The 27566-nt window shown below is 39.3% G+C and overlaps 1 protein-coding gene and 1 long non-coding RNA gene across 7 annotated transcripts in view; one reads left to right on the forward strand and one right to left on the reverse strand.

Moving 5' to 3' along the window:
* Window positions 1–27566, reverse strand: part of VPS13B (vacuolar protein sorting 13 homolog B) — a 940751-nt gene that overhangs the window by 134218 nt on the left and 778967 nt on the right. For all 6 annotated transcript variants that reach the window (XM_048841327.2, XM_048841328.2, XM_048841325.2 and 3 more), the window contains one exon: window positions 9426–9833. In XM_048841327.2, coding sequence (XP_048697284.2) covers window positions 9426–9833 — 408 coding nt within the window. The remainder of the gene's footprint in view (window positions 1–9425; window positions 9834–27566) is intronic.
* Window positions 6983–25901, forward strand: LOC142070965 (uncharacterized). The gene is made up of 3 exons (XR_012666910.1): window positions 6983–7131; window positions 10034–10085; window positions 24148–25901. It is a non-coding gene; the product is annotated as an uncharacterized LOC142070965 (long non-coding RNA).

The following is a 27566-nucleotide window of genomic DNA, read 5'->3' on the forward strand; positions in this document are numbered from 1 at the left end:
TTAGACAGACTATATTTAGGAAAAATTTCTTTAGGTCAGTCATGGCTTTGCCACATACGGGGCACTGCATTGTTGTGCTACCCTAGGAGGAAGGGGTACTGGGGAAGGAGATTGTGTCACAGAATCATAATCTGCTTCTGTTTCCACTTGTTTAGGGTGTGCTTGTGCATGTGTGCGGGGGAGAGTAGTACGTGGTGTGCCAATGCTTTAGGGGTGGAGAAAGCTCCTAACTGCCCCCTCAAAACAGGAGGGGAGTAGCAGTTTTGTGAAGACAGCTTCCTCTACTGTTGACATTCAGGACGATCTGGCCCTTAGAAGATTAATTACCATACACGTTTCTTTATTAATTTAGCTGAAGGAGGAAATATTTCTCACCCTTTGAGGAGGTGGGGATTTTATGTCTTTTTTTAGGTGATACAGATGGAATTGTTGGTATAAAGTTACTTGTCGGGCTTCTGTATGTCATTACTTATTTATACCAACAAAGTTGACCCCCTCCCCAAAGAAGAATTATTTACTAAGCATTTTCTAACTACTTTCATATCCATATTTTGATATGTTATAAAGGTGATGATGAACAGTGAAATCTATCTTCAGAATCTGTTTTGCATTTGCCAGAGAAATTGGAAGGTATTTTTTAATATGCACATGTATGTCTAGAATGAATAGTAAATTTCTCTCTCCTCCTTTGTTAAACTTCAGACGTGTTATGTCATAAATGGATCAAGCAGTTTTGCTGTATTCTCTATTGGCATTCGTAACAAACAGCTGCAAAGAAAATGGGGGTAGTTCTGGACCAAACAACTATTGGGGAAAAGCTCTAGTTAATGTAAAAGTCACCAGACTGAATAGTGACTAACCACAGCAACTAGAAAATGGTGAGACATCTAATTAGGGACAATTTTACAGGCAAGATTAAGTTAACAATCTATGGACTGCTCTGGATTTCCCATTAGTATGGAACAGAATCTTATGATGGTTCCTTCTCCCCAGGAGAACAATATTTGCACATTACTGATTAACAATTCTTTACTGAAAGAGAGCTTTTCAGCATTGCATAGGGACACACGTGGGTTCTGTAAAAACATGAGACGTGTAACACTCGGTAAACAGAAAGTAATGATCTTAAACAGGCCAAATCCTTGAACTCGTCATTAATAAATGTCCCCCTGCATTCAGCAGCCCTGGCTGCTGGGAGCCTGTTTTCTTCAAGTACTTCAAACACTAAAATCCAGAAACATTTATTATTTTAATCCATTACAGGCAGTGCTTGATTTAACTTTATTGGTTGTGGTGGTGGTAGCGGTTATAGTGGGGGTAGAGCAATGTTCTTTTACACATCATTTCAAAAGGGCTTAATTATATTTTATAGCTTGGGCCAGGAATCCTGCTTGTTTTGTGTCTAACAAGGTTCAAATGAAGTTCAGGTCAGTGATGAATCAGAAGAAAAGTCAGAGATGGTTATCTATCTAAAATGAGCTCATCTCCCTTAAAGAAAGGCTAGGCAGGTACATCGCATTCCTAACACTACTGAATGCTAAATAGAATGGAAATCACAAGTCGATTGCTGATTTGATAATTTCTCAAAAAGAAAAGGAGTACTTGTGGCACCTTAGAGACTAGCTAATTTATTTGAGCATAAGCTTTCTGAATTTGCGGTGCCTGGTTACAGCACCAATTTAGGTCTAGACAGAATCTCTTTCATTTTTGGTCAATTATTGTCATATGTATAGAATGATTTACAGTCTATTTGTAAATCATTATGCTACCATGTTACACTAACTAAAGAAAAATTAATTCTAATGGAGAAAAATATGTAGTAGAATAATAACAAAAAATGTAGAGCTTGTATTCATCCATGTTGTAATAGATATTGAGTGAAATCCTGGCCCTCGTGAAGTCAATGGCAAAACTCCCATCACGTCAATGGGTTTCATCCACCGTGACTGACAATGAACTGGTAATACCATGAAGGTCATAACAATATGTAGGCTTTCATATAATAGCACTTTTCATCTTTAGATGTCAAAACTTTTTAGAAAGGTGGCTAAACATTCTTATCCCCATGTTACAGATGAAATAATTGAGCTCACACTTTTGAAAGCATCCACTAACTTTGGGTGCCTCCATTTTTGGGTGCTCAACTTGAGAAATTTAGGGTATGTCTACACAGCATTTCGGTGCCTGCAAGAGCAAGCATCTCAGCGCAGGTTGATAGACTCAGGTTAGCACTCTAAAAATAGCTGTGTAAACAGTGCTTTGAAGTTGCAGCTCAGGCTGGAGCTCAGGCTCTGAAGCCTGGAGGGGGCTCAGCGGCAGCCCCCCTTCTCCTCCCCGCAGTCTGTTATCCCAGCTGGGGTACTTGCTCCTCTGGGCTCCAAAACGGCTCAACACTGGAGCGGGAGGTGTAATTTCTAGCTTGGGTAGACATGCCCACATTAGCTGTCATTGACCAAACATGCTAAAAATACCATTGTACCCACGGCTGCATGGGTGGCAGGACAGGCTAGCTGCCCTGAGTATAATCCCATCTAAAACCTTAGGTACATACTTGGATCAGCTAGCTCATCCCACTGCTTGCCCTGCTGCAGCTATTTAACGACAGCTCCATTAAAAGCTAGCATGGGTAGGACTACCTGAGCTGTAAATTACATCTCCAGCTCTGGTGTAGACATTCTCTTTGGGGTTGATTTTCAGAGGTGCTTAGAACTGCTGCTCCATTAATTTCAGAAATAGTTGTGGGTATTCAGAACTACTGAAAATCAGGCTATGGGCATCTTAAATTTGGCACTCAACAATGGAGGTAGCCCAAACCATTGGGCAGCCCTGAAAATGTAGGCCTAAGTAATTAGCCCAAGGGAGAGTTGGGATTAGAGTTTAGGTCTCCTGACTCCCCACTACATGCTTGATTCACCTAGATCCCAGCTGCTCTACTGAAACAAATGATCCATGTATTAGATGAAAACATGTTTATAGTGTAGCCATTATACAGAAAAATACAGAATGTTTAAAAAACTATCAAAGCACAACCCTTCAGCTATTATACATTTGCTGGTTAATGCAAGTTTTCTGTAGACTCACCATGAAAAGCTGGAGTATGAGAATAACAGAGCTTCCACTATTGTTATACATAGCATAAGCAGCTATATAATAAAATACAAAACAAGACCAAAAATCCCCAAACCATAAACCCAGAAATGAAATTCCCATCTCATACATTAAGTATATGTGATTGCTTTCATTATGAAGGTAGTAACAGAGCTTGAGAAAACAATGCTATTTGTTCTGAACGAACATAAAATAGTTTGATTCAGTTCCATTTGGAAGTCATCCATTCTTTGGAGGTTTAGCTATGTTAATTAGTGGTCCCACACAATTAGAACATATTTTCTTTCTTAAATCAGCAACCTGCAGTTAGTTTGCAATTTTTAAAAAAAACAGATATGCCAGTTCATCAGTAGCAGCTCAGAACCCTGTTATAAAGTAGCAGTAGGGAATCTGACCAGGATTAATAGTGGTACTCAGTCCTGGGATTAGGTGGTGTCTTGTTTCATGGATTTTAGGCCATCTGTTCTTCCCTCCTACATTTTACTTCTGCAGAACGATAAACGCACCTCCACCTCAGGGACTATAGAAAAGAATTAGAATTCTTCTGCTTTTCATTATCACAAGATTCAATAACTCATTTCATTGTCAGGATAATCCCCTTTTACTCTTTCTTTTGCGCTTGCAGGGTATGCCATAATGACAAATAAAATCCCAGATGTTAGAGACCTGCTGAGGTCTCCACCTTTTCTTGAGTGTTGGGTTTAAGCTACTTGGGACATAGTGTCAAAACTGACAGGACCCTGATGCCCACACCCAATATTCATTAAGGTTTGTTAGTGATTTGTATAGCTGTCTACAAGCTGCACTTCCACTTCAATCCTCAGTGGCCATTTAAATATTTAGTTTGTCCTCTGGCTTTTACTGACAAAGAATTCATTTCCTATTGTTCAAATGTTGGAAAGAGTTTATATTTCTTTCTAAAAGTAACAAAGGTCTTCTGGGTGTTGTAAATGGCTTGTTACTGCTGCATATTATTTTAGGTAGTCATATCTAATTTAATGTTTTATTTCCCCTTAGGCTAACTTGCATATCTGCAGCATCCAAAGGCTATGACAACGCCTTAGCAAAGTTTTCTCAAGAGGCCCAGTTAACTGTGAAATGAAAAGTTTTGTATCTGCTTTATACCAATTAATATCTACATTTTATTTTTTATATTTATAAAAAAATCTTAAATCCATTACATTTTTAATCTGTAACTAGTGGAAATACATGCAATTTTCACATAAGAAATTGAATGGGGTTTTTTGCCTTTTATTTGCATGCTAAGATAATTATATCTGCAAAATAGAGGAAGGGCAGTGAAAATTATTTAAACTGTTACTCTTTTACCAAGAAAACAATTCACTGGATTTTTCGTGGCGTGAAATCCCAACATCCCAGGCATCGAGCAGAGAGTCTTCTCTCTTGTGCCCTCCTGGAACAGGAAACTGGTCCAGAGAGAGTCTACAGTTTTCTTCTTTTTCACTCTGGAGACAGTATGTTCCCAACCTCTCTTCCAGGAGGTTAGCTCCAATTTCAAAATCAATCTAAATTAGCTAATGGGGCACATGTGTAGGATATTTGCACCCTGCTTTCTAGAATTCATTGGTGAACCTCTGTGAATTATCCAGGTTTTAATGACATGAGGCACTACACAACAATAAGCTCTGTACTTTGTGTGAGGTGCTGAGCACCGTCAAGTGCTACTGACTACAGTGAGACATGAAGGGTGCAAGACACCATGTAAGAGATGGCCAGCACCTCACAGGCTCAGGTCCATTTAATTCCTCAGATTGCTTGTGAATTTGGGCTTCCTGGTCAACAATACAAATAAAGTACCTGAAAGTTACCTAAGCAAACTCACAGCATTCACTATTTCAAGATGTGGCTCCAAATTTACCCAGCTAAAACTGGAACCAAATGTTAACTTCTGTCTTTAAACTACATACATTGGTTACAATTAAATTATTAATTTACCTTCACATTTAAACTACTGTCCTTGAATATGTCACAAAGTTATAACTGTTGTCTTTACTAAACTAAAATTAAAACTACTGTTAATGATAACCTTAGTCACAGAGTTTTCTGCAATACAGTACATCACATTCTATTATAATATTACATTACTAAAATCACTCAGGACTTTGCTATAAGTACAGAGAAGAGTATAAGTATTCTAGCAGAAATTGGAATCATGTGATTATAAGTCACTGTTGTATTAGAACCTGCAGAGTGTCCATAAAAATGAAGTCCCTTGAAACACTAATGGGGTTTGGGGTTGTATAATATTGCAACAGGCTAAGTGGAATGGAGGTTTTATAATTAGGCCTAAAATATGCACAGTTGTGATGTGTACAATCACTACTGCAATTTATCCCGTCAAAAAGTGAAAAAAATAATTCAACCGATTAGCCATTGTATTTTTCAATTTTCTTCTTCAATAAGAGGAGGAAAAAAGAAAAAAAATTAGAAGGTTTTGAGTTTGCATGGTTAAAGTGGTACAAACTTTAAATGTCCGGGAAGGAGGGTGGAATAGTTTTCACAAATTACATATGGCAAGTTTCTTTGTTAATTTAAAAACAAAATAAAACAAAATAAAAACAACTTCAGTCATTATACAAGGTCATAAGCTTTTGTTCCCTCCCTCCCCTAATAAGGGAGGAAACAAGCTGACAACGCACTCCCGTGTGTGTTTTTCTAAATAATTCTTAGCATTACAAACCAACTTCATCTCTTAAATTAAAACTCATCTGGAAATGGGGCCATTTACACTGTTTATAAAACACTGTCACATAAAATGTGTAAAAACATTTTTCACTAAAAATAGCTTGCGTAAGTAAGGGATTAGAGTAGTTTCTACTGAAATAATTGTTCCTTTGTAGTTTTTTCCATGATGTTTTTGAACAGTTTTTTTAACTATGTTTATTAAAGTCAGCACATCAAAAAGGATCAAAGAGAAAGCTAGTGAGAACCAAAGAAACACCAAGTGTGTTGTGTTGTCTCATTGCAGAGTTATGCAGATTCAAGTAAACAAGTGCAAATTGTTGAGGTTTTAATGAAAATTTTCTACAATTATTGAATCTGAAGTCATTCTATATAATAACATCTGTACAACAGATGGCCATACTGTATAAAAGGCAAGCAATGCTCCTTTTTCTTTCCCTGTTTTAACAGTACATCTGAGATGACTACTTTTGTCACTGTGCTCAGTTTGGTTCAGTAAATAATTCGTAAAATGCAGCTGCTACAGATGGTCACAATACTTATATGACTATAAAATCAAAGACACAGTAAAGTATTTGCGTATTAGTTTCATACTATAAAATATCTGACATTAACCCTGTTCAACTCAAAAGGTAAATCTATAAAACTTTTTAAAAAGAAAATTCAAGAACTGACATATTTTAAATAGTCCTCGTTCTCAAAAATCTGATAGACACAGCTACTGCACTTTTCCATTCAGCTAACTTGCATGATATTTTTTACACTTAATAAAACAATTCTTGCTAATAACTGCAGTATTCTTGTGTCTTGTGAAGATCTTTGAGACAAAAATATAATTCAAGCCCCATCACAATATTTTATCTTATTTCATAAAGTTACCTTTAAATGTTTTAAATAAGGTGGTTTTGAATACAGTTCTTTGGAAATGTGTTTTTCAGTTACTGAAACTTAAAAACAATTTCCCACATTGCTGTGTTGGAATTCAAAAGCTCATGTGAACGTGATGTGTTTTTCTTCTTATAAAACAGAAAGATACGCTAACTTTAATAGGAGAAATGTGAAGAGAGTCTGTTGATCTCTCTTTATTGTCTAGCTAGGGAAGTTATTCATAGTAAATGATTAGCTTCCATTTTGATTAGATTTGGCACTGCTGTCGCTTTATTTAAAAGTGCTTGCCAGAATAAAAACATACTAGAGACTTGAGTGTAGTTTACAGCACTCAAAAAAACCCAAACATAATCTGTCTCCTGGAACTGCCTGAAAGATTAAGAAATACAACTTTGTAGCAGAACGTTTCTGAGGCTTAATGTGCAAGTCAAGGTAAGTCCTTCTGGGAGGATGAAAACTCAGGGGGAAGTGATATACACTGCTGAGTTTGCCAAATTGCTTTAAAGTACAGTGACAGTCCAGGCTTGGCTTTGATATATAGAAGCTTATGTGAACACCATAATGTACCATCGGAGGGATAAAGTATGAGTATGAAAGAAGGGAAGTGATGGAAAGAAAGAGGATTAGAACACACAAAAGGCTAAAACTATGTAAAGGATATTAAAAATGCCCTTTACTCTACTCAGTTGCTGCTCTTTCCATGCGAGGATTGAGATACAATTGGAAAAGCGTGGGAATACATTTACTCTTTCTGTCTGTACTGCAATTTATTTGTGGATAAATCAAGAATTTCAGCCTCTAGCACTTTCATAGCCTTTCATGTTCTATGAACCTTGAATTTTTCATTTTTAACTTTTAAAACAATAAAAAAGCACTGAAGTTTATTGGCCTGAGCGGGAATATTTCTGATGAAAAAGAAATAAATCACCTAGTTTGGCCTAGAACTCATACTTCTCAGCTACAAACCATTTTCTTTATCTCTTAAGCTACACTGCCAGCTGGCTAGGTCTGGCTAACTTCCAGATCATGTAAATGCACCATCTTATTAGTTTTACTAATAGACTAACCAATACAGTTTATAAAGTGGTGCAAAAATCCTTAAACGTAAAGGGGAATCTATTTATGTTTTGCATTCTGCTAATTCTACTTAGGATGTGAAATTCCTTACATTTTTGGGCCAGTCTACACTAGAAGTGCTACATCGGAGCAGCTGTGCTGCTGTAGAGCGTCTGATGCAGACACTCTCTGCCAATGGAAGAGAGCTCACCTGTCAGCATAATTACTCCACCTCTTTGAGAGGCGGAAGCTATGTTGGCGGGAGAGTGTCTCCCACTGACATAGTGCCGGTGTGGCCAGCGCTTAGGTTGCTGTAACTTGCGTCACTCAGTGGGGTGGTTTTTCCACACCCCTGAGTGACATAAGCAGTAGTGTAGACGTACCCTAAGTCTCACAGCAGTGACAGTAGTAGTCACAACTGGAAATTTCATTTTCTGACTGAGAGTGTCTGTGTGCCTAATTCCCATTGATTCTATTGATTTCAGTGAGAGTTAGGTGCCTAGGTACTTTTGAAAATCCCACCACAAGTCTATCTGCATCTTTAGGTACCTAAATACCTTTAAAAATCTGGTCTCTAGTATCTACTGTGTGGAAGTTCTAATTTGTCTCTCTTGTATGCATACACATTAGCAGCATTTCTTACAGTATCCATGTAGTCAGAATTCAACCCAGAATTATGAAAAATTAATAATAAAACAGTAGCAATTAATATTTACAGTACTTTGTAATTTATCCCAGACCCTCAAACATTTTACAAATACCATTAAACCATATAACATCCCTGACAAGTACAGGAAGTACTGAAACTATTCCCTACATTTACTAATGGAGAAACTGAGGCAAAGACAGGTTAGCTTATTGGTTCAAGGCCACACAGTAAGTCCAAGTCAAAGCCAGAAATAGTACTCAGTAATCCTGAATTCCAGTCCCCAGTTCTAATTACTACACAATATGAAAAAGAATATAGGAGAGGGCAGGCTTGGTTTCTCTAATACTGGTGAACTACTTTATAAAATCGTAGTTCTAAAATTTACAGAGTTTGAGTGGGTTTGGGGAGGGTTTTGGGGGGAAGGTTGACTTTTTTTGGTGGTCTACTGGTTACAATAAAAGATTGGAAATCAGGATTCTTGGAAATCTAGATTCTCCAATCCACTAAAGCCACTTTGTGCTATGTAAGCTGTGCAAAGTGGCCTTAAAGTGATGGGAGAAAGCTAATGGAGAATTCCAGGAGAACACTCTGCCAGCAGAAAGCTGGCGGAGATGGCACTGCTAACTCCTGTGTCAGCCTTCCCCACACCCTGGGCTAAAGGGACCAGGGGAGAGGTGAGGAGGACGGGACAGAGAGGGAGGGAGATGGGCAGAGTGGAGCTCTACTATCATAGGGAACCTTATGCTAGCAGCATAAATTAGGGATGCCCCTGTGTAGCCATAACTTGTTCCAGGTCAGACAGCCCCGAATCAGGGAACTGCAACCAGTTAACTGAGCTCCACATCAAACCCCAACTCCTACCTCAGAGTAGAGAATTATGGTAATTGATTCTGCTACTAACCACTGTGTTACCTGGAGCAACAACACAAATCTCTATATCTCACTTTACCAAGCTGTAAAATGGGGAATATAATGACACTTATACAAATAAGTAGCATCTTTCATTTTTAAAAGCTCTTACCTGTAGTTTTATGTCCAGCTTTGACATGCAGACTTCCACTGAGGGTTGATAAAGATACTAACAGGCAAGGTTTATTTGGGTGTGGCGTGGTTTCCATAGAAACAACCATTTGAGCAGTCTGAATGGAAATCTTTTGAAAACAGGAAACAACTCTCCACAAGTTTTCTTGGACTGAAGTCATTTTCTCTCCATTAGCACTTACTGCAGGTTGAGAATCCTTTCTACTGGAACATTCGGGTGCTGATATGTCATCCTTGATTGGAATGCTATTGGCTGAAGAATCAGCCTCTTTGCTAGTCTCATAGTCATTCGTCCTTATGATTTTCTTCAGGAAATGATTTATTTGATCAAGTTTGACAAAGCTCAAGTTTGCTTTCAAAGGCTTTGATATAGCCACATTTATGTCAGCTGCAGAAAAGATTTGAGAGAGACAAAAACATTATCAATTACTCATTTAATGGAAAAAATAATTACCATTTATTTGAAATATGGAGGGAGAATGCTATTTCTCTGGCTGATTTTGACATTTCAATAAAATTACTAAAAACAGTGATCACTGTTTGAATGGAAGAAATTTAACACAATCTTATTTTCTTGTTTCTGTTCAGGGATCATCACAGCCTTATGAAAAGACATAGACAAACTCCAGTGTGTAGGAGGGTAAATACATAAATCTGTGTGCATCATACTGAAAATATATATTCCTCGTTCCCTTGAGTTTTTGTCAAGCAACTCTAGTGGTACTGTATATAAACTCTAAAGCTGACAGTGGAAATTTTCACCACACTTAAATTGATGGATAATGTGTATACTTTTTTGGTTTTCTACTCAGTGGTTATATCATACTGTTTTAAATGTATTTTGTGCTTAAATGTGAACAGTAAAGCAAACCTAAAAAATTAGTTATGCTCAATCTCTGCTTTGGGGAAACAGTCAGGACAGAAATAATGTAACCTTTTATAAATATTTCCCCGCTCTGTGAAATCTTCTTAGTACTTCCTGTGAAATTATATTGATACTTCCTGGTTTAATTAAAATATCTCAAAATGCATTATTTTGAGAAATCACAATAAAATGAATTTCATGGGTTGCAATGACATTTCTAATAGTTGTGATGTTATATTCCCGCAAAGTACCAAGACGATTGTGTAGGTGGGCAGCAGAATTTTTTGGTTAGTTAAATCTTATTTTTATGCTGCTGAACACTTCTCAGAGCCAGTGAGTTGGGGCTTTCAGCACAGAAATCCAGGTTTAACTCAGTTTTTATTGTCCCGGCCACACTATAAGAAAGACAGGGGGCAATGGATGTGGTTTAATTAAAACAGAACTTTACCCACTTAAAATATGTGGGAATACCCAACAACAAATCACACAGTGCAGGCCATCAATATTTCCTTAATTGTTTCCCCTTACATTCAGCCCTCCCCCACCCAACCTGATTCCATGTAATCTATTGCTGGGACCCTGCTGCCCTCCCCTCATATAAGGATTAAGGGGGCTAGAAAAAAGGAGGGAGTTGGCTTCCCACTGTACCAGACATTAGGAGCCCTGAACCCACTTCCCCACCTCCTTTAAGAGATACTTTCCTCTAAATCCCCTTCCAATCCATTCCCCCCCACCCGATAACTATATCCCTTCCATAATGAGGACCTGCACTGAGCATCTGCCAAATTTTTTAGTTATTACATTGTGACATCATAACCTATTTCCTCTGTGCCACCCCACCATGTCCCAGACCAGCTGTCACACAAGCACACAAAAATCACACAGCACACACTTAAGTTTACCATTGATTTCAACAGGCTTAAGTACAAGCTTAAAAGTTTTCCTGAATCAGGACCTTAGTCTCTAAAAGTAAAATTAGGGTTATTTTCCTACAATGACAGGACATAAACTTGCTAATGGGAAGGTCAGACTTCCATTATATCTTTAAGGAAACAAATGTGGAATTTGGAATAAAGGCTTCCTGGAAAAATGTTAATGCTTCATTGGCAGCAGTTAGCTGTAAGTTACAGTTGAAAAACTATTTAAATCATAAAACTTACCATTTTAATTAATACCTTTCTGAAAAATTTTCCTTTTGTGGTGAAACTTTCCATGTTGAATTGAAAAGTGTTACACTAGCTAAGACAGGTAAATAACAGAAAGGCCCATATATAGGCTAAAAGGATGGGCAGAAAATAACAAAATAAGTAACAACTTGAAATAAACTGAGAAAGAAGGGCATGGAAAGTCACAGAGGTCCAGATTTTAAAAAGTATTTAGGTGTACTGCACTCAGCGTTGCAATGCCTAACTGACTTAGGAGCCTAAATCCCAATTTTAAAAGGGATTTAGGCATTAGAATCCTAAATCCCCTTTAAAATTGATATGTAGGCTCCTAAATCAGTTAGGCATTGCAACGATGAGTACAGCAGCACCTAAAAGCAATACCTTTAAAAGTCTGGGCCTAAGACTAAATCTCTCTGATTTTCTCCAGGACTCACCATCCCAAATAAACAAGGAAACATTTAAAAAAGTAAAAAATCTATTAGTAAAATTTTCAAAAGCGCCCAAATTCCCAAGTCCTACTGGGATTTGGCTTCCTAAATCACCTAGATGTTTTGGAAAACCATACCTGTTAGACCAGCTTTATACATCAATGAAGTTGCACTGAAGGACCAGATTCAAAATATTGGTTGGTGTTGCTTCACAGTTAAGCATGAGAGAAACTAAACTGGAGGCGAGACACCTTATTTTTCAAGAGCATATTTGACTACTGATGCTTTCCTGCAGCAATATATTCTACTTCTGCAGACAGCAAGAATAAATACATCCTAATATACATGTTCCACAGGAGAGGTGACAAGATAAAATCCTAGAGTATTCTGCATGAGAGAGCCTTAAAGGACAGATGAGTAATTGCCCAGTAGTACTCTCTTGGGATCTCTCAGACAGAGAAAGATATAGGGATAGATTAGTCAGAGAGATTGGACTGAGGTGCACTTGCAGAGCTGAGCAGGGAAACTTGCACAGCACCTGTCTCATTATGTCTGTATTTAATTAGTGCTATTAGTCACTTGCTTTCATAAACCTTGAATTCATCCAAAAAGCAATTAAAAAAAAAAAGTTAGCACTAAAACACAGGAGCAACACAAGCCAGGGTAAGTGGATGGCTTCCCTGTTTTCCACACTGAAACTGTGTGTGTCACACAGTAAAAAATGTTGTCATGCCTGATAACTTGGCAAATTTTATATCAGGTTATTATTATACATTGAATCAGGCTTAACAGAAATTGGTGGGTCAGTCAAAAGCATAACTGCAGAAAATTTAACGTTGCAGCCTTTATTGCAAATATTTTAACAATCTCATAATGACAAAATTATGCAACAAGATTCTTTGGCATTTTAAGTAAAACATAAAAAATAAAAATAAAACTGAGCAATCCACATTATTTTATTGTTTGCCGGGTTTTAGACTTTCTCCTTAACACTGTGAAAGGAACATTAACCTTCACTCTGAGAAAAATTTGTTTAAGTGATGGACAGAATATATATCAGTGGAGATTGGTGACATTTTACAGCAGCAGATAAAGATCATAATGGGTGAAATTTTCAACCCCTTACTTGGCCCCTTCATACCAGGTAAAAGGGCCACTAAAAACCATGGATACAGGTGGGAAAGAATTCCCCAGGTTCAAGAACTAAGACAGACAGCTACAGACTATCTTTTGAGGACACCTTCACAAGCCATGGAATACAGGTGGGAAGGGCATGGCGGGGGTAGGGCCACAGCATGTAGCACAGAAGAGATTCTGGGCAGCGTTGCTGTCCACAGGCAGGCGGACACATGGGTTGCAGTAATTTAGGCAGTCCTTCAGAGTTATCTAAATTACACTAGAATCAGGATGGAGCAAAGGTGGCTTATAGCTACGTTAGCTGTCTCCTGAAGGGCAAATTCTCTGCCCTGCAGCATGGAATGAGATTCAAAACAGCAATTCCCACCCCATCCTCATCTGAGGAGCTTCCACTGCAAATAAACAATAAAGGGATCCTTAACAAACTGGGATAAAGTGGACTATTCCAAGTTACATAACTACATATGAATAAACTGTATTAGAGGATCTCATGGAAAAATATTTTCTTCCAGTGAAAAGTGCATGTAATTAATCTGCTTTCCTGTTTGCTGTAATTCTCTCTCCATTCCCTTGCCACATATCTTTAGATTACCAAGTGAATCCAGTTCTGTCAGTTATTAGTTTCTAATTACCCTTCACAACTTTCTGAACAGCTACTAGGAAACAGAATGATGAAATGACTATTGAGTTAAAAGGAGATTAGACAAACATAAATAAATTACACTTATTATATGCTCCCACCACACCAGGAGATGACTTAACAGTGAAAGGAAAAGAATCACATTGCAATAATGAAATCAGAGAGGGAATTCGGATCCCAGAGGCGATTCTATGGAGTTTATGTTAACGTATACCTTGTGGGGGACCAAAAATCAACTGGAATAGTTTCCTGAAAATTATTTCCAGCTATTTTCTCATTTAAAATGTTCCAACTTCACTTGACCCATTAGTCATCATATTACTTACATTTATTATGTATTTTGAAATATATTACAAAAAACCCAATGGATTCAATATGGCCTGTTTTAACAAAATCATAATGTCTATAAAAGAAAATGTATAACCAGCACTCTGAAAATTCTGTCTGAAACAATTTCTTCCTTTGTCATTTCATTATTAAAGGTGTACCAAAAATAGGTACAGACTTACAGCACTGTGACTATTTTTTCTCTCTATGAAATATTTACGGATGCTCTGTGTTGATGTCTTTTTATACCATGAATTAGGGGTGACTGTGTAATTCAAAAGTGGCAGAGCCATGAATGAGTTGTGTTGGTCAACCCCAGTGAGTGGAATGAAAAATTCTACACATACATGGACCAGTCTGTTAAAATAATACCAGGCAATATTGTATTTCTTCTGCTGCTTAGGTTTCAGAGTAACAGCCATGTTAATCTGTATTCACAAAAAGAAAAGGAGTACGTGTGGCACCTTAGAGACTAACCAGTTTATTTGAGCATCTTTTTTCTCCTGCTTAGCATTTCAAAGTTTGATTTGTTTGGTCAGTTTTCTCAGCAGTAGGTTGTGCCATTTCCAATAGAGCCTAACCTAGAATCCATGGCTAAGTTAGTTACTGGATGACTGTTTGAAATGCTGGGAAAGTGACAGAACCATGACTATTTGCTTTTGGTAGATATGAAATATAAATATATCTTAAAATTGAAAATATATGACTTACATACTTCAGTTCTGAAAATATTAATATTTATACATGTTGTATTATCCTTACCAATTACTGTGGAGATGACGGCAATATACTTTAACTTGTAATGCCTAGGTATCTGACAGATAGGTTTCGCCATTACAAAGTCTACATTTGCCACAGTTATATCTGATGTACTACATTGTTTCCCTATACTTCGAATAGGAAAAAAATGCCTCATCCTGCAAGGTGCTAAGTACCCTAAGCTCCTGTTGAAGTCAATGGGCTTGATCCTGAGAAGTGCCAGAATTGAAAATATAATAGGTCATTCTTTCTATTAATTTATATAGGGCCTACAGTGTGCTCAGCTCTATATATTTAATTTGGTGAATCAGAAAAGAAACCTCATGAGAAGGCAAAATGAAAAATATGGGTGTAAAAAAGTCATAGATCTCATAAGTATAGGATCTTTTCAAAGAGCAGTAGTGAGAGGGAAGGAGAAAGGAAAATGTGTTCTTTGCTGGGAATTTATTTTCTTAGACTCAGAGTATCCCATGATTTTAAATGGATATTTCCCTCTCTCCCAGAGGATTGGCGGAAGACCAGCCCTTTTATCCAGCTGGGACACAGGACTATCTCTTCTGAGTATTTTGCAGAACACCACCTTTCAGAGCTGTAAAATACTAAACTTCTTCATAACCACAAGATTTAATCCTACTATAAAGAAAACGGATATCTGTCTGGAATAGAGCTTTCAACTATTAGGACTGGAGAAGCACCTTAACTCTTCTAAGAAATAGTTATCTGATGGAGGGTTAGATTGTGGGAAGTGTTTGGTTCCACATGATACCAGCATAACTTCTAGCTAGCTGCATTAGAAATCTTAGTGGGGTTTCTAACATTAGATGAATTGTTTTGTAATCTTCCTCAGTTTCTCTTTCAAAATGAAGACACTTTCCTCAATTGTGTCTAACGTGACCCACCAGAAGTTGTAGTCTTTGTATTTGAAAAATGTGTCTTTTTCTTTGTTTTCCATAAAGCCATATTTCAACAGCTGCTGCCATAACTGGGCCCCTTTTCTTTCTTGAGGGTGATCTGATGAGCAATGGGTAGAGGTTGGTTCCCATTCTAGGAAGCCTATTGTTAAAGACACTCTGTGAGGGTGACGGACTGAAAGGCAGGGTCCTGTACTGAAAGCGTCTCCTGTAGTTTCAGAAGCATATATACTTATGGTGACATACCATAATAACAGGGGGTCATGCATCTATCAATGACAGAAAATTCAGAAGGAGTAGGGATTCTATTTAAAGTCTACATAATGCATTTAGATTTCCAGGTGAACACATTGAGCAATTCAAGATCCAAGATGGCTTGCACATCTTGGTTCCTTTCAAGAACCACAAAGAATATTGAGTAGATTCCACAGGATCAGTCATTTGATAGGAGAGGTTTTATGGCCAAATGTGAAGTAGATACGAGATGAGTTGTTTGTCCTTCCTGAATTCTTTAATTTTGGAGATGTCAAACATCTTTCTTTCAGGGTACTGGATCAGTTCTATAAAATCGCACATCTCTGCAGAAGCCCTCTCATGTGGACTGCCTCCTTTGGATGGGGTTCCCCCAAATCATGCTGTGGATTTGGGGATGCTAGATATTGCAGAACTGTCGTCTGGGCATGGGAGGAAAATCCAGATCAATCTATTACATATCCTCTTCCTGATTAATAGTCTTCTTCAGAACTTAGAAGACTGGTGGGCACAAACTGTCTGTTTCTAGACAACTGCTTTAGAACATGCCTACACGAGCACTTATGCTGGCAAAACTTTTGTTGCTCAGGGGTGTTTCCCACCGCGAGACGTAAGTTGTGCCGGCATAAGCGCTCATGTGCACATCGCTATTTCGGTGGGAGATGTTCTCCCACTGAGATGGCTACTGCCAGTCACTGAGCTGCTTTTATTATGTTGACAGGAGAGCTCTCTCCCATCGCATAATGAGGCTACATGAGCACCCTTACACCAGCACAGCTGTATTGATACAGTTGTGCCGCTGTAAGCTTGTTAGTGTAGACATGGCCTTAGTCTCTTATAAAATCAAAGCAATGTAGAGCTGGAAGAGACCTTGATAGGTCATCTAGTCCAGCCCCTGTGTTGAGGCAGGACCAATATACCTACACCATTCCTGAAAGGTGCGTTTGTCTAACCTGTCCTTAAAAACCTCCAGTGACAGGGATTCCACAACCTCCCTTGGAGGCCCAGTCCCATACTTCACTATCTTATAGTTAGAAAGCTTTTCCTAATATTGAACTTAAATCTCCCTTGCTGCAGATTAAGCAGATGACTTGTTATCCTACCTTCAGTAAGCACAATTGATCACCATCCTCTTAGTAACAGCCTTTTACATATTTGAATACTGCTATCAGATCCCCCTTCAGTTGTCTTTTCTCATTTTAACCTTTCCTCATAGGTGAGGTTTTCTAAACCTTTCATCGTTTTTGTTGCTCTCCACAGGACTCTCTCCAATTTGTCCATATTTTCCTAAAGTGAGGCATCGGAAACTGGACACAGTACTATAGCTGAGGCCTCACTAGTACCAAGAAGAGTGAGACAATTAACTCCTATGTCTTACATACAACACTCGTGTTAATACGCCGCACAATGATATTAGCCTTTTTTGCAACTGCATCACATTGTTCATTCATATGCAATTTGTAATCCACTATAATCCTCAAATCTTTTTCGGCAGTATTATTGTCCATCCAGTTATATTTTGTATCTCTGCATTTGATTTTTCCTTTGTAAGTGTAGGATTTGGCACTTGTCTTTATTGAACATCATTATTTTGATTTCAGACTAATCCTCCAATTTATCAAAGTCATTTTGAATTCTAATTCAGTCCTCCAAAGTCCTAGCAACCCCTCCCATATTGGTGTCACCCACACATTTTATAAGCATACTCTTCACTCCAATATTCAAGTCATTAATGAAAATATTGAACAGTACCAAACCCAGGACAGACCCCTGCACGACCCCACTAGATACATCCTCCCAGTTTGACAGCGAACCGTTGATAACTACTCTTTGAATATAGTTTTAGAACCAGTTTTGCCGATTTATCATAATTTCATAGTGCACGTATCCCTAGTTTGGTTTATGACAATGTCAGGTGGGATTGTGTCAAAAGCCTTACTAAAATCAAGATATAGTACACCTCCATTTCCCATACTATTCAATAGGGTAGTAAACCTGTCAAAGAAGGAAATTAGGTTGATTTAGCATGATTTGTTCTTGTGAAATCCATGTTGATGATTACTTATAACTCTATTTTCCTCTAGGTGCTAACAAACTGACTGTTTAATAATTTGTTCCAATATCTTTCCAGGTGTATAATTTCCTGGGTCCTCTTTGTTCTTTCCTTTAAAGATAGACATTCTGTTTTCCCTTCTCCAGGTCTCTGAGATCTCACTTACCTTCTCTGAGTTCTCAAAGATAATTGCTAATGGTTCTGAGATTGTTTCAGCTAGTTCCTTAAGTACCCTAGTGTGAACTCCATCGGGCCCTGCTCACTTGAATAGATCTAACTTATCTAAATATTTTAAATAACCTATTCTTTCCCTATTTTGTCTTGCATTCTCCCCCTCCTCCTTTGTGTTAAGTATCTGGTCACAATTTACCTTCTAAATGAAGACTGAAGCAAAATAGGTATTAAACACATCAGTCTTCTAGATGTTATCCCTTATTAGCTCTCCTTTCACGCTAAGTAGAGCTCCCTGCACTTTCCTTCATCTTTCTCCTACTCCTAATGTATTCCCAGAACCTCTTCACCTTGTCTTTTATGTTCCTTGCTAGTAACTCATTTTGTGCCTTACCTTTCTGATGTTGCCTTACATGTTTGTCTAGTCTTTTGACTTCAACCGTAGCAATTTGTCCATGTTTCCATTTTTTTAATAGGATTCTTTTTTGATTTTCAGGTCAGTAAAGAGCTCCTAATGCAGCCAAATTGGCCTCTTACTATTTTTCCTATCTTTCCTTTGCATCAGGACAGTTTGCTGTTGTGCCTGAGCAATCTTTCCCTTAGATTTTCTGTCCATGGGACCTTACCTACCTGTTCTCTGAGTTTGTTAAAATCTGCTTTTTTGAAGTCCATTGCCTTTATTCTGCTGCTTTCACTCCTTCCTTTTAATAGAATCATGAAATTTATCATTTCACAATCACTTTCACACAGATTGTCCTCAACCTTCAGATTTGCAACCAATTCCTCCCTGTTGATCAGAATAAAGTCTAATATGGCTGTCCTCCTGGTTATTTCCCAAAACAAAAAGTTGTTACCAATACATTCCAAGAACTTACTGGATATTTTGTGTTTTGCCATATTACTTTTCCAACAGATATCTGGGCAGTTAAAATCCCCAGGTGTTGGCCTGTCACTTGAAAGAACTGCCCACGGACAGAGAGAGTTCACAGGTGCAGTTCACACCTGAACCATACGTAACACTTTCCTTAACATAATCTTAAAAGAAGCAGGAGGGGGAAATATTTGCCTTGGGTTTCTTTGTCTTTCTTACCTTGATCCAAATTGGGAATGGGGAGCTAACGACAATTTATGAAGCCTCTTCTAGCTTTTGGATTTCTTTTATTAGAGACTCTTATGATGCTGGACCAGTGACAAATGTGAGCAGTGCAATGACTAGTCTTTTCTTCACCTTTATTTTGAGAAGATTCAAGGCTTGCAATTCAGACATTTCCTCATTACTAAAGAGCCACTCTGAATACAAATCAGAATTGTCTTTACCATCCTCAGATTTCCCTTGTTAATACTTTTTATGTTGGGAAGGGATAGGCTCTGGGGAGCAGAATGAGACTCATGGGCAGGATTTTTTTCCCTATTGTTTGTCCTATTGACAGACTAAGGCTCCTGTTTATTGAGGATGGTGGAACTGGATCCTGGTCACTTTAACAGTCCATCCTGACTACTGTCAAGGGAAACCTAGGCAGGATAGGAGGCACAGGAGGAGCATGGTTTCCCCAGACAGCAGGGGTAGGATAGTCCCTTGTTTGTGGAGACATAAGCTGCTTGCTTCCCCAGGGAGACAAGCAGTCATGGCACTACTTCTGGTGGCACTCATATTAACTGGTTAGTGGGCATTTGGGGGAGTGGTGAGAACACACATAGTCACTTCCTGTTGCAGCTGTACTGGAATCTGAGGCAGGGCTGGTTTTAGAGGGGAAATGGCAGCATGACTGAGGTTGTCCGAGAAGCTACTATAGTTAGAAACAACTGCATAGGAGGTGTTGCTAAGACTCTGAACTAATACAGATATTTTCTCCACAGTCTGCTTTCAAGTTGCCTCTGCTGCTCCCTCCTGCTTTGGATCCTGCTTGAAAAGGGATGGGAGAGCAGTACTGGTGCCTGCTCAGCCATCTCAGCATGGCCTTTGCCCCATGCACTGGCTGCAATGTGGAATCTTCCCCATAGTCATTATGGGGGGCACCAGCACTCCATACATGTCTGGAATCTTACTGTCACTGGGTATTCCGACAGGACTGTGATGGGGTGTTCACCCCACACTTGCCCTGAAGGGGTTAATGTAGACTAAGAAGGGGGCCACAGACAGTCCACAACTAAGGGGAATCGGGTGGCTTAAGTAACCCCCTGACTGGGATTGGGGCAAATAATGAGGGAGCCCAATTGAGGAGGAACGAGCTGGACTGGGTTTATAAAATGGGAAGTTGGCCATAGAGAAGAGTCTGCAAGGTAGCAGTCTGCGGTCATTCTCTGCGACAAGGGAGGTGTGTTTGAAGCTGTAGAAGCAAGTAACCTACAATTGCTTCCTGGGAGAAGGGAGCTATGGGGCTGGCAAGCGAAGGAGGGAGAGCCAGAAGGTAAGGACAGGCTCAGGGAAAAGGCAGTAAAGATCAAGGATGGAACAGATTTGGGCTGCTGACTAGAGGGTCCCTGAGCTGGAACCCAGAGTAAGGGGTGGGCCCGAGTTCCTCTACCAGACACTGAGGAAGTGGCACCATAGGGACAGTGAGTGAGAAGACTTTGATACCCTGGAAAGGGAAATATGTATCGTGACCTGGCAGAAGGGCCAAGTCACAAAGAAGGAGCACCTAGAGTCACAGAGACCGAGAGAGAGAGTGCCAGCAGGGCGTGCAGCGAGCAGCAGAAAAGGGCCTCAGACCTGGAAAGAGGTAATCCCCAGAGAGGCCAGGAGGAGCCACCACCTGCAGTGAGTGGACCACGTGATAAGAATAAACAAGCCAGGCCCTCTGTATCAGGATATACATGAGCACACAATGCATCTCTTGGCCTTAGTTTTCCTTTCTTCTCCTTGTCTGCCATCCTGATGATGGGACAGGAAAATACATCAGAAAACCTCAATCCCAAAGTTCCAAACATTTGCAGATTTTCTTTAACAAATCCAATATTCCAAAAAAAAACTGGGTAAGGAAAATGTTTTAGTTAAGATGCCTGAAAAAGCTCGGTCATAAACAGATATCTGTAGCTATTGCTTTGGGTGGAGGGAAATATGGGTGGTCTATACTCCAGCCAGAACAAAAGGTTTACTCTGCCTCCAATCACCAACGGAGAAGCCCCACTATGAAGATAAAGTAACATGAGGGGAAAATGTAAGAAGATGAGCGAGAATGGAAAGAAGAATGGAGAAAAGAGGGGAAGAAGTGAGGAATTCTCCATGGAGAGCCACTGAAATAAACATGAAGGGAGAGGAGACAAGCAAACAACGAAACAGAAAAAAAAATAATGCTTAGGTTTAGGATTTTATTTCAGATTTTACCAGAGCCTTCAAAGGGCATTTTGGCTCCCTGATGCTCTGGCTATATATATTTCATATGAGCCCTGACATACCTGATCAGCCTGGATCCCAGGAAGTCCTCCCTTTCTAGGGGCTCCTAAGATCTAGAAAAGCCAATCACACGGGGTCTGGTCAAATCTGGCATCTGGAGCACTACATTTTGTTTAATCATGTGTCACCCTTGAACATGCCTCCGCCACATAGAACTCAGATCTTTAGCCAGTCAAAATGTTTAGATGGTTCATCAGCGGATGCCTTTACAAGAGAATGACTCCTCTTTTAATCTCCAATTTTGATTCAGGCTTTGGCATCTATGGAAGACTTGGAAGCCAAACACCTAAGGAGTTTTTTCATGCTTCGCAGGAGTTCTTTAGGAAAAGGTCTCCCAGGACTTAATGCAGGAGCATGCTGTGAAGCAGTGTCTTATGGTCATTTTGGGCCCTTTCTGAGAGGACCTTGTAGCCGTCATAGGCATTAAGAGCCTTTTCCTGAGGCTCAAAAAGCATTTTTATGCCTATCTGAAACAAGGATATTCCAAGGCAAGAGAAATGCATCGTCAGCCTAATTATTTTAAGATGGATCAGCCTAATGGCAGTGTGGTGTTCAAAATAATGGATGGGGCTGTAGGGAGTAAGTACCTTCCCCCCATCCTCCGCTTCTCTGCAAGTCAATCATATTTACAAAGTGGAAAACTGTGTTCAGGAGTGTCACAGGAAAGCCTTTTGGGGAGAGATTTGTGAGGAGAAGGGGACACCCTTTTCTCTCTTCCCCCTTTTAGAGAAATAACTTAAAAATTGGGACACATGACAGAAAAGATGAAGGTAGGAGAAAACAGTATTTATTCTCCCTGTCGTCCATTCACTGCTCCTTCCCAGCCCCAATACCTCACCCCCTCCGGTCTAGCTCTATCCTAACATCTGCTTCTTATCACCATGACAAAACCAATTTATTCCCTCCTGCGTTAACCCTGCAACTCAACCCATTCCACTCCCGGTTCAGAATTTCCCCACTTCCTTCCAACCCAACCGCACAGAAACACCCTCCCACACACACCTGTCCCCAAAGCGGAAAACCCCTTCTCTTCTTACCTAGCCTTGGTAGCTCAGAACCATCCCCCTTAATTCTGAACACCTACTGTGTGTGCACACACACCGCTTTAAACTTAGAAAATCCATCCCCAGGCTCAGAATCCTTCCTTCTCCAACCTGACACTAGCCAGTACAAGCACCAGTATCAGGAAACACCCCCTTACTTGTTGCTGGGACTGAAGAATCAAGAGCAGAACCAATAATGTGGATTGTGACTTCAGGGAACCATATACTCTTAATTAGCACTACAAAAGCCTACATTCCTGGTCTCTCTCTCCTCTCTCTTCTGCCTGTAGTTCATGTGTTGCAGGGACTCCAGGGGCTGCATAGATGATCTATGCAATATTGATACTGAATTGTACATGCCTCTAGCTGCCAACTACTTTTCAAAAATGTTTCAGGTGCTATGTGACTAGGCAAATAACTACAGTTGATGTCTGTGGAGGCATCATCATGAAGGCGAACAGTAATTAAGTATTAATATTCCCTTTTTACAGATGCGGAAATTGAGGCACAAAGAGGTTTAGTAATTTGCTTAAGGTTACCCAGCAAATCTGGGGAAGAGCCTGGAAAGAATCCTAGAGCCTGTAATTCAGAGGCCTGGTCTACACTGTGAAAAATCCACATCCCTGAGTGATGCAGTTAAACTGACCTAACCCCTGGTGTAGACAGCACTAGGTCAATAGCAGAATTCTCCCATTGACCTACCTACCACTTCTCGGGCAGGTGGCGCACCTACGCCAATAGGAGACCTTCCCGTTGGCATAGGCCGTGTCTTCACTGAAGCACTACAGCAGCGCAGCTGCAGAGGTGCAGCTGCACCGCTGTAGCATTTTAAGAAATAAAAGAATCCTAAGAAAAGAAATAAAGAATCAGCAAAAGGTAAAAGTAGACTTTAAAAGCACGGAAGACACGTCAAAATGATGGAAAAGATATAGAGTAACATTTTCAAAACCATCTACCTGACTTAAGAGCCTGATTCCCATTTTCAATAGTGACATAGGCATCTAGAAGGCTATGTTTCATTTAAAGTCAGTGGGTCTTAGGCTGCTAAGTACCTAAGCCACTTTTGAACATTTTATCTGCATTATCTTCACAACTCACTGAATCCTTGAATTGTGATTTTTAATAAAAATAACTCTGTCAATAAAAAATAACATGCGCACACTACTATATTTGGCATATTTCTGTTTGTCCTCTTAATCAAATAAATGTCATTTCATGACTACAGTGTCAGTGGTTCAAAACTTGTTTGTAAAAGAACAATGAAAAAAATACCAGAGAGCTCAAATGTTTTTGCAAATGACCCTGAGTTAATTAGAAAAGTCTGCACCCTGGCCAGTTCCCCTTCTCACGTGTCTGCTCTCATTAAATCAAAAAATTCTCATTTCAAAGTTAACAAACACCATGGTTAACAAAACTGTTAAAATGGGATCAAGTGGGCACATTCCTAAGTTTATATATGATGTCATGTTAAGCATCCCACAGCTGAACTTGCAAGAAGTATGAATGATTTTTCAATATATTAAGTATCTGATCTAATGCTAATTTTCTCTCTATAGGCTAACTGTGCTGGGAACAGGTGGCCCTGCTTTCAATTACAGAGGGCTAACATGCCAGTGTGAGGCCTGGATTAGTTCACCTTCTCACAGGGAATTTGCTTCGGTTGGGAATGGATTTATTATGGCTTCACACATGGAACGGAGCTCATGTCAGTTGAGGGCAGTGACACATCATACGATTCAAATTAACCTGCTGTGGACTGTTCTACAGGGTTGAGATTGTGTATTAAAATGACGACATTTTAAAAACAGTTTGAAAGAAACCAGGATTGCCGAAGTGCAATGGTTCCAATTTGTTCCAACTAATCTATCACCTGCTAGAGATACTATTCTAGTGGATTTCTGGTAGCTGCTATTTACCAGGTTTCTCCAAATCACTGACCTTGCTAATGGGTACAATTGTTGCCTTTTGAGGTAGAATTTTTTTTTGAAGTGAGGCTTGGGTTTTTGTTTTTTTTTAATGTATAACTAGAGGCAAAATATTCATCACAACATACAAGCAATGGAACGGAAAGACAAATAGACAGGCAAACTCAAAAGAAAAATCTTGAACTCTGTTTTATCATTCAGCAGAGGGACTACATCCTATTTCTTAATTTGACTGGATAAAATGTTCTACAGAAAATTATTCCAAATGGCAAAAAATCAAAAAGCTTAATAATTTCATACTTAAACTATCATCTTTCCAAGAAAATGTTAGGGAAAGAGGATTTTGGCACAGAAAAAATTGTGTTTTGCTTACAATTGTACTTTTAAGGCAAATAATAATATAAGTTATATTTAATAAATTTTTGAAACCTTTTGTAATATATTACATACAGCAAAATTATGTGGGATTTTTGTTCTAAAGTAAGACTTAAAGGGTAGGGATAGCAAGTAATTTAGTAATAAAACAACATGGTCATCTTTATTCTTTGTCTAAGAAGATAATTGCCCAGAAATAATCATCGGTTCAACTGTATCTAATGTAATCCTACATGTGAAGAATTAAATAGTCCAGTATTAGATTTACTATAATAATGGTTGTGCGTGTTGATCTAGCAGGAATTAAAAAAAAATTTTTAGATAATTAGTTACTGTAGAAAAGGAAAGAATTGTTTTTTGGGGGTAAAGTTGAGTTCTGTTCCCACTGGCTCAGTGATATATGCTTATTTCTCATAGGATCCTATTACCTAAAATCTGGAAGAAATATCATTTTTCGTTAGTTGCCAAAAATGTACAAAATAATCCACTCATTTGGCAAGAAGTGTATTAATGTATCCTGTTATTCCCATTTAATTGGTGGTTTCCAAGTCTAGCTACTAGCTGTAGTTTTTTTTATCTCTAAGTTAATATAGAGTGACAACCTGGCTTCCTGCATGGTGAAAAAATAAAATTTTTCTATGGAACAACATCTACTTATCTACTTTAGCTGACAAACTGTTTACAATAACTAAAGTTTCATCTAGAGATAGCAAATTTTGGGAACAATTTACAGACTGTTTTCTAACTGCTATACTGCATCATAAGTTATATACGTGTTTGGACTAGTAGAGCTGATGTTTCAAACTCACCTTTCCAAAAATATTTTTCTTAGGAAAAATGTTTTACTTACTAAAAAACATTGAACCTTTGATACATGTACACAAGTATATTCCGCTGTCATTGCAATAGTTATATCCAGGTTTCTGACTGTATTTGCATAACTTTGACAAATGTGCTGAAAAGCAGATCAGCTGTCTTCAATGGCTATCATCTATTGCACTTGTCTATACATCAACTGATTGTAAAATAAATACATAAAATGAACATGAAGTCCTTAAAATATTTATAGTAGTAATATAGTAAGAACATGAGTCTTATAGTATTTGACAAATGCTCATAATAAATCACTAAGTCATTGACAGAATGGTGCAATCTACGTACTACTCCTTCTGACTGAATTTTTAGCAGAGTATTTATTCAATTCATTAATGATATATTGGTTTCCCCTGCTGCCACCAATATCATGTGTTCCTAGGTGGCCTTGCTGAGGCTCTCTGAAGATGACTGCTGACATTCTTGCCCTTGGCAGATAATCACAGGCTAACTGTGTCTGGCCGCCTGACTGCTTACCACAGGACCACTAAGAAGCCATTCTTCTCCCTCCTGGTGGGTTCAGCTACTTCTCAGGTGCCCAATCACCATAGGTGCTGAAACTAGGGTGACTGGGGGTGCTATCGCATCCCCTGGCTTGAAGTGGTTTCCATTATATACAGGGTTCACAGTTTGGTCAATGGCTCTTAGCGCCCCCACTATAAAAATTGTTCCAGCACCCCTTCCAACCACGTGTTGGAATGAGTCTTGACTAGGAGGTTTTTATTGCACTGTTGATATTCACATGTTGTTGAATTAAACCACTGCATCTTTTCTTTTCACTAGGTCTGAAACAGCACTTATTGTAGTTGTGTGGTTGTATGCAAGTTTTAAAGGGATCTAGTCAAAGCTCTAACATTGTGGAATGGTAAAGAAGATGAAATTATTTGACCAAACTCTCAGTTGTAACAGGTTGTAAAAACCTGTACTGGAAGGCAGGGATGTTTTGTTGAACCAACCTGAGCCAAAATTCTATGTTAAGATTCAGGGTAATTACTGCTGAGACATGCTTAGAAATGGGTCCAATTGGAACCAGTCAGGTGATAAAAATGTAGCTATGTGTCTTAGGCCAAAAGAGGTCTTGGAGGGAAACAGCCAAGATCTAGAAGGAAACATGCAAAGGTTTATACTGCATTATTGTTTTGGAGTTGCCAATAAAGCCAAAGACCAGGAAGGAGTGAATTTGAACACCGACTCAGGATCTGCCTATATTGCTGAGGATAGAGCAGAAAGAGACTCATCCTATTCCCACCCATAGGCGAGGGAACTAATGGTGTGGGGGGCAAGCCCAGGTTTTGCACGGGGTTTTGCTCTGTGCCCAGCTGCTGGCCCAACATGTGGCCCTGTGCCCTGGGGCCCTGCGCCTGGCTCCGGTCCCGGCTGCCGGCCCCATGCCCAGTCGTGGTCCCGGTTGCTGGCCCCACGCCCTGGGCTCCACACCCACCCCCAGCTGTGGCCCCAGCCTTAGCCCCTTACCCTGTCCGTGTCCTCTCATCCCAGAGCCATGGCCCTGCTCCTGACCCCAGCTCTGCAGGGCAGCAAGGGGCGCGGACAGAGGTAAGAGGGGTTGCAGCACTCCCATTCTAAAAAAAGCGTTCCAGTGCCACTGTTCACACAATTATATTTGGAGGTAGGAGATTTATTGTCTACTAGGCACATGGGGGAATCACTTAAATCACAGGAAAGTGAAACCCACCAGTAGAGACTGCCAGGGTTTGCTTAGCAGCAACCTCAACTCCATTCCTAAGGAAAGTCTCTAAATTCGGTGTCCTGGCCCTAGCAGACAGAATAGCTCAGGCCGTCTT

Source organism: Caretta caretta, chromosome 2, assembly GCF_965140235.1.
Source record: "Caretta caretta isolate rCarCar2 chromosome 2, rCarCar1.hap1, whole genome shotgun sequence".
In the NCBI taxonomy this organism is placed as follows: Eukaryota; Metazoa; Chordata; order Testudines; family Cheloniidae; genus Caretta; species Caretta caretta.